The sequence below is a fragment of the Pholcus phalangioides genome, unplaced genomic scaffold, assembly GCF_987345545.1.
Source record: "Pholcus phalangioides strain wild (caught in Gottingen) unplaced genomic scaffold, Ppha-v1.0 ptg000039l_1, whole genome shotgun sequence".
NCBI lineage: Eukaryota > Metazoa > Arthropoda > Arachnida > Araneae > Pholcidae > Pholcus > Pholcus phalangioides.
The window spans coordinates 18303535-18318359 of NW_028301625.1; the positions used below are offsets into that span (position 1 = coordinate 18303535).

The following is a 14825-nucleotide window of genomic DNA, read 5'->3' on the forward strand; positions in this document are numbered from 1 at the left end:
TAAAGCCTAGGCTGCCGTCCCTTACAACCTGCTGCTCGGGTGCACCGCACCTCTTGTAGCCTCGCTTAAGCTACACGTGGCCTCCCCCAACATTTGGCAGCAGTGCCCCTGACCGGCAGAGATGCCGTTGACGCGTTATAAAGCGTCAAATACTTGGAATTTCGGAAAAGGAAGCGTAAAAATTTTGTTCACTCGTCCTCTGGGACGTGTTCTTTCTTAGTTCTAAGAAGAAAAAAGTAGAGAGGAAAAAGCTCTCAACTTTTTTTTACCGTGTATCATGATTCTTCGACCTTGAAAAATTGGTTTTACTACTTCGTACACTACTGTATTGATATACACGTGGGTTGTTGAAGATGAGGGATATTTTTGGTTGCTTCCCTGAATGAGGGGCCGTGTACAGAAGTTTCAAATTTCGGATTTTTATTACCCTGCAGATTTTCTCCCTTCCTGCTATATACAGGAAATTACGGTACTTTCACGGTTATCGGCTGTCATTCAAAGACCGCATTTATATGGCGTAAATTTGTCTTGTTCCTACAATATTGCAAATGCACTTTTTTTTTTTTTAAATCGTAAAGGATTGGAACGCCCGTTCAAATTGTAAAACCTTTCCAATATCGTGGAAGAAAACCGAATCTGTAAAAACTCGACCTTGAATATCCAGTTTTGTCATCTAGCTGCTATGCGGTAGTCAAATCATGGTAGAAAAATCATGGGTGTGTAAGCAGAATCGGCTTTTGGAGGGGCACAAGGATCTAATTCTTCACAGATATTAGAATAAAATAATTTATTTTATACTATTTTAATTCTCTACAAAAATAATTTTAATTTTTGATCTCTGGGGGAGGAAAGGAAGAGGCCTCTTATAACTTCCCTTGAAATTTTGCTTTTCATGAAAATCCATGTTTGGAACTTGAGATTGCGCAATGGTAATCGGCTAAAAATGTGATTTTCTGAAGATTTCAGATTTTGAGTTGGCTATTCCTTTGAAAAAACTTCTGGTTGCCACGGCAATTACACAGACCTACAACACAAATATGCATACATTAAACTTCAAATGCACACATTACCAGATTGGAGGATAGATGCAGTTTCAAAAAACCGTCGTAGAAGTTGTAAATAGGGAAACACTTTAAACAGGAGATCTTAATGAGAATTACTTATTGTTAGGACAACAGTCGAGTGGTCATAGTGACAGGCTCTAATTGGGGGGGGGTGTGTCCCATTGGTGCCACAGCGGTGGTCGGCTGAAGTTGGTTTTCTGTGGTTCCCAACTTTGAGGTGTGAATGCGAGCTGATTCTCCCCATTAAAAAAATCTTGCCACAGAGATCAACAGGCCTACAAATGGTACAAATATTCAATCATTACACTTCACATCTGAACTTCCATTTGGCATCAACTAAATAAATTCATTCTGTTGACAAGATTGTTTCTTCCGCTATAGATTAGATGCATTTATTATGATGCGTTTCCAACTTGCATGATGTTGCTTATTAATTTACACATTTTCATTGTTTCACATATTTAATGAGTTTTGGTAAAAAAAATAGACAAACACTAACCTTTTCCACTTTTTGTATTAAAATGTAAAGTCCAACGGTATTTGTGTTGGAACAACATATTTATTATTTTGAATCAGCAATTAGTGCGCAGAATTCAAGACTTTATACAAAAAATTGTTTTTTAATCAGGGGAACTCTTAAGTGTACTAAGTTTAACTCCCTATATTTCTCTGCAATTTTTTTCCATGCACAAAATTTAGAAATAGAACAGCTTTCTTTCTGCACTTTATCTAGGGATTAAGTTTAAGTCTATATTTTATCCCAAAGATCTTCTATGCTTAATTTAATCAAGAATTTCACATTTCAATAACATGTATACCAGGTTACTTTCACTTCAATATAAGTTATGAAAAGGAAAAACGAAATTTAAATCAGTATACCCTATGTAGTTGTTTACCAAAATTCTAATAGCCTTTTTCTTTTGTAAAGAAATAATGGGAGTAATATTGGTCAAGTCATCACTTCCCCAGATTGGCAGACCATAAAGCAAGTCTGAGTGGAACATTGAAATAAAATATTAATAAAAAAGATTGGTTCACATATATAGTTTTGGGTTGTAGAATTTATATAAAATGAAATGAAGTTTTGATTTTAAATGATTACAGTGAGAACCATTTTAAATTTTGTTCAACTGTAGTCATCCAAATTTGTAGCCAAAAACTTGGTTAATGTGATCACATAAGGACTCTAGGTCAGCATCTTGGCTATAGTTATCAGAAACCCAAAGTCCTGTTTGACCAACTCTGTTTTGCTTTTCCCCCATAGCTCAAGGCTCTATAAATCCTGGTCGACATGGCGACTGTAAAATTGGTATTTCTGTCTGAAATTCATGTGATTGCTGAGTTTTAATTTTAAGCAGGAGGATTTAATGGAGTCTAAGGGTGACTCAAAATTTTCTGATTTCATTACAGTGTGTCTTGCAACATGAGGAGGAGTCATTATGTGTCTTAAAAGTTGAAAAACATTATTTAGGACTGTTTCGAGAAAAAATCATGCTTGAGGTTTTTTTTTTTCCTTTAAGCTAAAATTTTTTTTTAATTCAGTCATCAGGTGTTTAATTCATGTACCATGTGTTTCATAGCTCACTTGAGAAAGTTTTTCAAACAAAAACTGAAGTTTCTTTCTGATTATACATTTGTTTGCCTCCATTGGTGGAAGTTAATTGCAAAAGCAGCTGCACACGTGCAGGGTTTATAGCGGCTAATAATAATCAGATAGCTTATCAATTTCATGTGCAAGCCAAAATCATCATCCAGAGTACAAAAATGTTTGTCGGGGAGGGGAGTATTACACTTTCTAATCTCCTACATAGTTTTGCAGACAATGATAATTTGGGGAGTGAAAAAAGATATGGTTAAACCAATACCCCAAATGATAACATTATGCATGATTCCAATAAACTGTATCTACTGTATTGTGTAAGTAGAATTTTGGCCATTTAGTATTTTTTTTGTTCCATGCATTGCTAAAGGAAAAATACGATTGTTTCACCGGTGCTGCCATCTTTTTAGAAATAGCCCATCGCTTTTGGAACACTGTCTGTTTGCTCACCCTTGCTTAAGTTAAAACCCTATTCTCAGCATCAGTCCCCACTTGGGCAATTTGCATGTGTTATTAATTGTTACTATTGTTTTCATTCTCTTTCCAGATAAAATGAAAGCAGGAGTCTTTCTCCACAAAACACTAGATGATATCAGAGATTCGTTAGTTTCAGTTCTGGAGAGGAAACAACCACCAAAAAAGACAACATCAACAGGTGTTTGACACTTTTATGCTGAGAAAGCGAAAATGATCAAAAGTTTAAAAAGTCCTTTGTATGTGCATAGTGGCTGCAGTCGTACACATTGTAAATGAATGTTAGCTGATATATTTTTTTTCATCAATAAATACTTCAATTTATTTCGTGATTTATTTACAAAAATTATGTGAAATTTCCATTGAACTCTCAAGACTTGCTAGGATTTGGAGGGGGGTGCTTCTAGAAAAGTGTTAGATCTTTAAAATTTTTCTACACATATATCTGATGCCTATTTTTCATTACTGTTTTAATTTGTTTATATTCACCGGATGTTGGTTCTTGAATTTTGATGATATTCAAGAAGTGGAAAGATATTTGAAATAACTGCATTTTTTTAGAAATACAAAGGAATTCGGGTATCGCTTTTCTGACAGGAATGGCAGCCTATTAAAAAAAGAATGCTATTACCCTTTCAGACCTGACTTCAACAATAACACACCTACAGTCCTTGAAGTCAGGGCTAAACTCACTAGAATAAAAATAACTACAGCAAGAAAAAATTTACCACATTTTGTGCTTTCTGGGTCTTCAAGATGATGTCTAAGGGGTCTATCCAAGTTATCTGATGGACCAAGTTGGTAGTTCTGTTCTTGACGAAATGCCAATGGATAAGGATATTTGTTACATTGTGCGCTTATAGCAGGGTGTTCTATGAACCCACAGTACCCATGAAATGAAGGCCCCAAACTCTCCCAAATAATAATTGGTACATAGAAATATAAATACAATGAGGTGATTTTTTTCCCATCTCCAAGCCATCATTCCTCTAGTAATTAAAGCACAAAAATTAGGTGAAACGTGAAAGCAGATAAATGATTTTGAACAGCTCACAATTTATTTGCGCAATATTTCTTATACTTTAAGTGTAAAACCCCAAAGCATAATATAAAGGGTATTTTTTTTCGATATTTTTTTCAAATTGTTTTTGGCCAAAATATTAAAATTTTTTATAACTTTTGGGGGAAAAGCATGGGTCTTCTGAGCACCACCTTGCGTAGGCTTCTGCTTGTGGGCTTGAACCCCAGAACTGTCGTTCTTGTATATGTCAGCGGTTGTGCACTTTTTTTTCAATGTTGCCCATTAGTAAGCATACACAATAATGATAAAAAAAACTTCAAATTAAAAATATGAACATATACGAAATAAAAATTATAAAAATTCAGAATTGATAAAAGAGGAGATACGTGATTAAAAGGTAATGTGAGCGTTAATTCCAATAATCCAATTGTTGAAATTTTAGAATGAATGGAAAAAAATATGTAGTTAAAAATTTACGACAAGGACTGCTAATTGTGCAGTTATGAAAATTGCAAATTTTCGAGAAAAAAGTTTGAGAGTCAGTAAAAGCCTCTTCAATTGTCCATCAATGCCGTAGCAAGGGAGGGGGTGAGGTTGGTTCCATTCCCCCCCCCCCCTCGAAATGTAAGAAAATGGCCAAGATATATGTAATAACATGATACAATCGTCTGTTCTACTACTTTTTGTTGCCCCCTCCCTCCAAAATTAATTTCTGGCTACTGCCCTAGTTAGAGTCGCAACTAAATGCTCGGGCACCCCCTTATAATGTTGAAGGTGAGGTTAAAGGATGAAATTTTCGTCCCCACTGGTCCGTGGCACCAGACCCACTGTTCGCCCCTGGGGTCCATTGATCTAGTGGCTCTCTTATTGTTAAAACACCACTGATAAGAATAATGACAAAAATGTTTTCACTTTCAAGCTTACGGACCAACTGGAATTTTTCCATGGACCTCCCTTGCTTCAATTACTCTTATGCAATGGTGCTCAACCTTTGGGGGAAGAGTGGGCCACTTTTTACTTGAAAATGTGTCGTGAGCCACTTAGTTCATGTCGAAATGTGCCTCGGAGACCACTTGAGTGATGTAGAGCTAGGCCACAGGTAACTTGAGTGATGTGAAACTGCATCGCAGGCTATTCAAGTGCTCTGAAACTATGCCACACGTCACTTAATTACTCTGGAACTGCGCCACACATCACTTAATTGATCTGTAAATACGTTGTGGGTTACTTGAGTGGTTTATAAATGTGTCGTGGGCCACTTGAGTGTTGTGGAATTGTACCACGGGCCACTTAAGTGATATAAAATGTGCCACGGATTAATTAAATGATCTGGAAATATGTCGGGTCCATTCAAAAGTGTTCCAGAACTATGTTGTAGGTTGCTCAAGTGAACTGTGTATATGTCGCTGGTCCCTTGAGTGATGTTAAACTGTGCCAAGAGTCACTCAAGTGCTCTGTAAATGTCCCAGGAGTCACTCAAGTGCTCTGTAAATGTCCCAGGAGTCACTCAAGTGCTCTGTAAATGTCCCAGGAGTCACTCCAGTGCTCTGTAAATGTCCCATGAGTCACTTAAGTGCTGTGCCACTGATCGTTTAAGTGTGCGCTGGAACTGTACGGCGGGTCACTCAAGTGGTCTGTAAATTTTTACAAAATTAAGTTTGAGGTCGCGGGTCACATCAGATCACTCTGAGTGTCAAATTGGTCCACGGGCCATGGGTTGAACATGCATAATGTAACAGCAGCAGAGTGGTATTGAATTCACCCAATATCTCAAAACGAGGTGTGAAATTTTCACTAGAATTGAAAATTCACAACTCAATAAAAACCTCTCTCAGAGACGAAAATCCACAAAATGACTTTTACTAGAAATGACGTGATAACTGGAAATTTTAAATTTTCTCAGAGTTCTATGTAATTTTGTCCTGTAAAATACAGAGTACATGGTCATGAGGTTACCCGACAGACTTCGGTCGTAAAAGATTGAAACAAGCCGCCAAGATGACTTTGTGTTGCTATGATGAAAAAGTATGATTTCTTGCCAAATATGACAAACTGGTGTGTCAGTTCATGCTTACGTCACTCCCCCACCAGTCTATCGTGTCACTGCCCCTTTTGGGAATTAACAGCTCGTCCTATTTTGTTCTCACGTGTTTTTTTTAATCTTCAATTGTTGCAATCTTTATACATATTTATTATTACCGTAATTATTATTATTTGCGTTTATTTAACTATATTTTGTGTATTTATTTCATCTATTTGCACTTATTTACAACTATATTTTCGGACGCTAAATTCCTTAAATTTATTATATTTGTGCTTAATTAAACTATACTTTGAGTATATTTACATTATTGCATAAGTAAATTAATTTATTTACTTATGTAAATTAAATTTACATTGATTTATAAGTAAAAAGTTTGCGTTTATTCACTGTCATTAAATTTTTGATTTCAAATAATCTGATAATACGCCTTAATGATACGTTTTACATGATAGTACATTAAATGCACTGAAAAAAATTTGAAAATTAAATTTCATTATAAAATATAATAAATTTTATCAGATTTTTTCCTGGTTACAACATGGCGCAGAGGGAAGCCATATCACACACTGGCAACTCTGTAAAATTCATGCTGTAATCATATCTGTAGTGCGCATGCGCAAAAAAACAAAACTTTAGTTAGAGAAACAGTAGTTTTGATCTATTTTTTGCGCACGCGCACTACAGATATGATTACAGCATGAATTTTACAGAGTTGCCAGTGTGGCTTCCCTCTGTGCCATGTTGTAACCAGGAAAAAGTGCTATAGAAGAAATGCAGTAAACATAAAATACCTCTTTGAATGAGTATTTATTTTTCACTGAAAATTGTTGACAGTTTGAAAAAAAATTTAAATAGAAATTCATGCACAACTTTGAAACTCGTGCATATATCAGAATATGATTTTGAATAAAAATAATTTTCTCTTTATGAATAGTCAGAACATGCTAACTGGAATGTTCTATTCTGTGTGAGATTGACTGATAACCTATTTGAAAATGTCTCAAATAAATAAAATTTTTCACCATAGGAAATCTTCATTCTATATTTATCAAGTTAGTATATAATAAGCTACAGTGAAAGCAAAAAACTTGTATGTTAATTTAGATTCGCACATAAACTCTTTGATACTGCTACTACCAGCAAAAGTACAAGATTCAGTTGAAAAACACTGTTTCACAAAATATTACAGAAAAATCAGGCAAGCATATTGTAATACATAATTTTTCACAGTGAAAAAATAAATTCTACATGTCTCTGTGTTTACTGAAATACAGCAGAGCTTAGATGGTATGTATGTTTCCGACATCATACATTTCCTCACTTCTTACATGATTTCTCTTGGGTCCCCATCATATTTCTTATACAAGGTGTCCTGCAAGTCCTAATTTGGCCTTTATCTCAATCATTCGTCTGCGAGATATGGCTCCAGTTTACAAAAGGGTTAAAAAATCACCCCATACCAGTTTTGAGAGTGAAAATAAAAAAATCTTAATTTTTATATGATTCCCCCCCCCCCATCCACTAACTTCCAACTACAAAGTTGTCTTTTCTGAGCCAAAAATAAATTGTTTTTAACTGCAGTATTTGCTGAGATATTTGAATTTAAAAAAATCAGAGAAAAGGTGGGAAAGAAGAGCGTAAATGAAGAAAAGTATTGCCCATAAGTTTATGCTGTTCTTTCCAAACTTTTCTTTGATTTTTGAATATCTTAGTGAATATTGCATATGAACATTACATTCTTTTGTTAGACTCAGAAAAGGCAGGACAACTTTTTAATTGGAAGTTAGAGGGCCATACAAAAATTTTGATTCTTTATTTTGTAACACACTATATTTTCACTCTCAAAACTGGTACAGGGTGATTTCTGAACACATTTTGAGCATTTTTCAAATTCTAACCATACCTCTACGACAAATGGTTGATAAGATAAAGGCTGAATTAGGACTTACTATACATTACTTAAACGGGATGTTCTGTATGTTTTTCTGTTTACCATGTTATCTAAAGCAATTATTTTTAGTTATAAAAATTTCAGAAACTCTTGGTGACATAACATACCCTCACTCAATAATTCTACAAAATCTAAAAAAAGATCTCTGTAACATCTAGGAAGATTTTTTAAGGGAAATGCATGTTTGGTACTTATGTGCCAAACTTTTAAAAGAGAAACAAAGCTTCTCAAGATGAAAATGACAATGAGAAAATTTGTCAACTAAAAGTTTTTGAAGCCTTAGAGACTATTCAAGATTATCCTATATGTGTACAAGAACTACAGGCAATAGAATCCAAAACATTAAATGTGTTAAACAATCAATTTTATTTATCTCTTGCAGTTGCTCTGTTCAGCTAAATTAGAAAATTTATAAACTATAAATGTACTATATTAATTATAAAACTTTTAAATATAAATATTTATTTTATAATTATAAAACTTTTAAATATAAATATTTATTTTATAATTATAAAACTATAAATGTACCTGTATTTAACCATAATAAGTAAAATAAAACTCAAAAAGGCTTCATTTGTGTTTTTGTAATTATATATGTTATTATTAGGCCTATTTATCTTGTGATTTTAATATTTTTTAAATATTATAGTATTTAAAATTTTTTATTTTTACAGTAATTGCATGTTAAATCTGTCAGTGTTTCTTGGTCTCTTTGGTCTCTTATGTGACAACTTATCAAGGTTTTACTGTAAAATTCAAAATATTTCCTTTTAGAGTTTTTGGATGATGTAATTTTATATTCTATATCTTTCAACTGAATTTGTCACTTTTTGGCTCACCAAATTTGGCTTTCCTCAAACTCTAATTTTTCATTTCATCATTTCTGTTGCACCATTGTCATTTTCCACACACAAACACTAATTAGATGGGACCTACAGTTTCTTGCAGGATCAGATAAGCAGCCTCAGGGCCAGAACTAGAGGAGGGGGGGAGGGAGCAAGTGAGACTTTTGTCCCAGGCACTGGACCAGAAAGGGTGCAAATTTCACCCTTTAAATTCTCCAACATTACAAGGGGCGTCAGAATGCATGCTTGCCCTAGCTGGCCAAGCATCTAGTTGCGGCCCTGGGCAGAGTTTGATATTGTTTTCTCATATACGGTGAGATACCATGGCTAACAAAGATAATTCGCCCTGGAATCACATTCATTGGCCAAAATATGGTTTTTAATAGTTTTCTATAGAAAATAGTTTGTACTAAGCCTAACTGCCTGAAAAATTTCCAAGTAACTTTCATAATGCACTTTAAACACCTTCACAATTGGATGAAGAATTGAAAGAAAAATGAAAGATGATGCAAAAGATATTTATTTTACATTATATTACACTATGTGGCTCAGGAATTCAACTGCATAATAGTGCGAAAAAAGTATGAGAGGTGATGTGCTATAGCTTATATTTTTTCATTTGCATATGTGTGGGAAAAGTTCCTGGAATGTCCACTGTTCAATTTGGTATTAAAAGTCTTACCATATGCACAGAAACCATTATGCACCAACCAAGGCATTTTCTGTTAGCTTAATCGTTTAATTTCACACGAAATGGCTCAAAATCTTTCTGAAAGGGTAAGAGAGGTATATCTGAAAAGTGATTCCGAGGCGGAAATAATTTAATCTTGTTCACGTGACAGTTACTCATTGGATCTATTTTGATTGCCACGAAAATTTAGATCACAACATAGCTGTTTTATGTTACCACATGCATCCATATCAACTACAATATTCATTAGCCAAATCTGTATTTGTTAGCTGAGGTAGAAAGACATAGTAAAAAAATCTTTATTAGCCATATTACTGTGTCTTGCTAAGGAATTTGTGTGCTAATACCTAAGTAGGGGACTCCCTGTGGTAGCAATGTATTCTGTGTCCATCTTGTCACCATTTCTGTTGTACCTCCACGCAAGAAAGATTCTGACAAGGATAAATCGAGTATCGAATTTACAACACCTCTGAACACCTTTTGGTACCATTGCTAAGTACCTTAGATCTGGGCTACTCCCCCTTTTATGTTACACAGTTTGTTTTTGGTGGTCCCTTAAAAAGCATTGGAAACTCCACTGCATTTATATTTTATAGGAAAAGTTTCATAGTAAGATATTATACAAAATGAGTTATTTGGGCAAATACTCAAAAAATATGCATTAGAACAATTTGCACTTAATTTTTTGCAATTTTTTTCATGTCAATATCAAATATTATAATTGCTGTATGTTCTAGTTACTCTTAATAATTATCAAAAGAAGTTATTCAAACTGAAGTGTTTCATTTTTATTTAAGAGAACAATGTTCACAAGGTTTTAGGTTAATCTACATATACAGAATAGATGTAAAAAGATTTTTTGGTAAATTAATTTTTATGCACCAGAGGTTATTACATTCACTGAGTAATTATAAATTCTGGAAAATGTTTCCTGAGCATCTCTTAAAAATTTAAATATTCATATGATACATTCATATAGAATATACAGTGGTAAAAGAACGTAAATATTTTACATGCATTCCTTGTGTTCACTACTATTTTTCTAAATAGTTTTTTTGTAAAGTTTCACGCATACACAATCATTCTACTAGCCTGTTTTTTTTTTTTAAATGCAGCCATCAACAAATATACTTGATTTTTTTTCCATACACTTGAATTAAGAAGTAAAACTAGACCACTTCACACTATATATATGTAAGCCTTTGAACGTAGTAAAATAATATTGCACCAACTACAAAATAGTACAAAACCTTTGAACTATTTAAATTTGACTTCATAACACACATAAATATGTATCTAGAAAGAAAATAAAGGCAATTTTTTTGGTCCTAAGGCTATGTATGAAGACAAATGGCGAATTTAAAACAGAACAGTATAAAGTTAAGCACAAAAAAACTGGTCAGTCTCACTGCACTCATTTGTTCTTGTGTTTTACTCAATTTGAATAAAAATTCCCCAGAAGAGTCACGTAGACACTGTGGACTTCTACTCATTAAGGATACAGGTTTTTTAATCCTTTCTGGCATGATGTCCCCATAGTAAGACCACCCGTGTACGATGTTTTACATGGGTTTTGGAAAAATGTCTGCCCTTCAAAGGATTAACAATCTGGATTCCAAGGACCTGGAAGAGGTGATTTTGAATGAATCACTGGGTGTGTTTGTCACAGTGAGGTGAGCTGGTTTTTGTGCACAACCCTATATATTGTAATAATTCATGAACAGTATTTATATTAATACAACTAATATAAAAAAAAATTTTGGTACCAAAACATAGTATAAATAACAGTTTTCAGTGAATTTCCTATGAAAACAGTAATTGGGCATTCCTCACTCATTAACAAAAGATTTTCATTCCTCTCAAATATATTATAAAAGCAGCAGTGACTTCACAGATTTTACAACAGACCGTTTATCCCATTCTCCTGCAGTGTATTCTGACAAACCTATATATACAGCAACAAATATTCCAATTATACTAGCTATGTACACATTCCTTCGGAATATGATACAAGTTGCTATGCATAATCCTAAATATGTTGCATATCTTGCCACTTCAATATGTAAAGACCGCTTCCAAACTTTGTTTTCTAATATAAAATACAGAAATTGAAAGAAAACAAATTATTATTTACATTTCATACTCACAAAATATGAAATTATAAATTATGGGATGAGGAGTTACAAGATTTTTTTGACCATTTCTACTCAATGTTATTTGAAACTCTTCGTCCAGAATTAAAAAAAAAAATTTTTAACATGTTCTCATTTCAATTCTTTAACTAGGACTAGTTCATATAAAATCGAGTGACAACAGTACTTATAAACTACACATATGGCATGTTAGTGTACCTCTATTTAGCAGGCCAGCTATATATATATATGTATATATAATGCAACAGAATACTGTATCTTTTTTCACATCATAATGATATCTGCTGAATTTTTTAATTTCATTCAACCAGCATTATATATGTGTGTATGTAAGCATTCTGATGTTAATATTCACCAGACCCAGAGAATTCAAAAATTCACTAAATTTATACTATTCATTTATAAACTGACAACCAATCACATAACCATATACTGCTCACAGAAAATTTTATTTAAAAAAAGTAACGTTAAAAGATGATATTCATTACCAGCTGCAAAATAAGTAAAATAATGATATGTAGTATACTTTTATTTTATTTTAATGTTTTTTATCACAAAGGGCAGAATATTGTTAAGACAGAAATTTAATCAATATAATGCTACTTTAATGCTTGGTATCTGAAAAATTTAAAAAAAAAAAACCACGTATAATTTTAGTCCATAAAAATATCTTCACGATATGTAATTTTATGTCTACAAAAAGTTTTATGTCATAAAAGATCTTACCAACACAAATAGAATCTTGGGTAACATATCCATCAGCACATTTCTCACACATATCTGGACCATCTCCTGTACAACCATCACATGATTTGTCACACTCTAACAGAATAGAAGTTATGTGAAATTCCACAGAATCTGACTTACTAATTATTGTGTGTATGTATAATACATATTAATGATTGAGGCTAAGAGAATCAATTAAAAATTTTAACTGGTTAGTCAAAAAATTTTAATTGATTGACTGATTAATGGAATTTTAATCTAATATTTTCAAACACTAACGATTCATAACAAATGTCGCTGTGGTGGTCGAGTGGTTATAGTGCCGGACTCGCGATGCGAGGATCCGGGTTCGAACCCCACAGTGGTGGTCGGCTGAAGTTGGTTTTCTGTGGTTCCCAACTTCAAGGCGCAAATGCGAGCCGATCTCCCCGTTAAAAAGTCTCGCCACAGAGAGCAACAGTCCTACAACGGTAAATCATTCAACCATAACACTTCACTCATAGTTAGTAAAACTGGGGGCAGATGACAGCACTACACGTAACAAGCATTACACAGAAACAAACTATACGTCAGGTTGCACTACATGTACACGCACATTCCCGCATTTACCGATTCGTTGGGGGTTCCGCGGGGGGGGGGGGGTGCATGTGTGGTGTAGCAGTAGTAGGTAGGGGCTCGGGGATCCATGATGTTCTTAAGTCAGCCACCTCGTTGGGCAATTTGCCTGTTGTGGCGTTGTATTCGTATTTGTATTTGTATAAATGCAGTGTATTGGTAGCTATATAATGTTAATTGATGCCTATAAAAAATATATTTTATTCATTTCATGCACTTATTCACTGGATGCAAACATACAATGCAAGACATTATAAGATGCTATAAATATTCGCAAAAAAAAAAAACAAAGAGTATTTCCACAATAATGAATCTCAATTAAATGCATTGTTCATGTTGTGTACAATTGTGAGTGAAATTACAAGAATGTCCGAAAAATAGTTTTTGATATTTTAATATTTTTGTGAATTGCAGTAAGAAATTAGTGTGGGACAGAAATATAAGATATTTTCATTTCCACCATTTTATAGTAGTGTAGCACTGCATTACTTTATGCAAATCAATTTTTTTATGTTACTGGATAACAAACTAATAAAAATATTCCCTCTTTATTACTACCTCATCAGTAGAAAAATGCCACAGTGTACAGTGCTGCAGAAAAGCGAAATTCGTGAAATTTTGCTATTGCATGGCACCTGTGTTTCTAAAATGTATATAGCAAATAAAATTGGATGTTCTCAATGTGCCTTCACAAATTTTTTAAACCGTGGAATGTGTTTTTGTAGAAAAACGATCTGGATACACCCCATCAAAGCGCAATGCTTGTGCTCTAGCATTAAGGAGCAAAATGTCATCTAGAAATATAAAATCTGCTTTACAACTTCAGTGTTCACAACGAACAATTTCTAGAGTTTTAAGTTCTACAAGTAACATCAAATTCATGAAAATTAAGAAAAAAAACCTCTATTAACTTTGAAATATGAACAGGATCATTTGCCAAAACGTACCATGCCTTGGACTCATCAGTGGCATTCTGCTGTTCTCCTATAAAATCCAGATGTTTCCATTCATATTGGCATGTTTTGAGGTCTGCAACGCTGCAATTAATGAGCTGTCAAATGGGTGGTGGTTTAGTGATGGGAGCATTTTCTGCCCAAGGAAAGACTGATGTAGTTTTTCTACCATCAACGGTGAATTCTAAAAAGTATGTAAAACTTTTGCAGGAGCAACTTGGTATATATAAAGTTTTTTTTTTTTTTTTTTTTTGTGGCAAATATTGCATATTACAACAAGATAACGTTCCAATTCATGTATCAAGGCACACAAAGCAGTGGTTCAAGCAAGAAAACATTGTTTTTTCATGGCCGGCTTGTTCCCTTGAACTCAACCCCATGGAAAACTTGTGGGGCAGGTAGGAGGCAATTTTCTTCCATCAAGCATCTAAAAGCCACCATATCACATGCTGGGGATGATGTCTCTTGTGACACTCATTGATTTGGTTGAATCCATGCCAAATCCCATTTTTGCTTTGATCAGCAACAAAGGTGGTTGTACAAAATATTGATTTTGATAAATTTATATGTAATTTGTTTGAATTATATTTTACTTTTCCCTCAAAAATCAGTAAGTGTCTTATAATTTTTTCCATACTACATTTTCTGTTTTTCCATAAAATAACATGAAAATATTTTTTTAAATTTC

At 33.7% G+C, this 14825-nt stretch overlaps 2 protein-coding genes across 12 annotated transcripts in view; one reads left to right on the forward strand and one right to left on the reverse strand.

The window, feature by feature from the left end:
* Positions 1-3462, forward strand: part of LOC149065644 (COX assembly mitochondrial protein homolog) — a 40809-nt gene extending 37347 nt beyond the window's left edge. For all 7 annotated transcript variants that reach the window (XM_089253943.1, XM_089253939.1, XM_089253937.1 and 4 more), the window contains one exon: positions 3212-3462. The gene's annotated coding sequence lies outside the window, so the exon portion shown is untranslated. The remainder of the gene's footprint in view (positions 1-3211) is intronic.
* A 3545-nt stretch (positions 3463-7007) lies between these two features.
* Positions 7008-14825, reverse strand: part of Creld (Cysteine rich with EGF like domains) — a 164188-nt gene continuing 156370 nt past the window's right edge. For 4 of the 5 annotated variants that reach the window (XM_089254047.1, XM_089254046.1, XM_089254045.1 and 1 more), the window contains exons 9-10: positions 12570-12665; positions 7008-11779 (exon numbers count right to left, since the gene is read on the reverse strand). In XM_089254047.1, the coding sequence (XP_089110173.1) occupies positions 11559-11779; positions 12570-12665 (317 nt within the window). In that variant the 3' untranslated portion in view covers positions 7008-11558. Of the gene's footprint in view, positions 11780-12569; positions 12666-14142; positions 14322-14825 lie in introns of those variants that run through there. The other variant, XM_089254048.1, reaches the window with a different exon arrangement.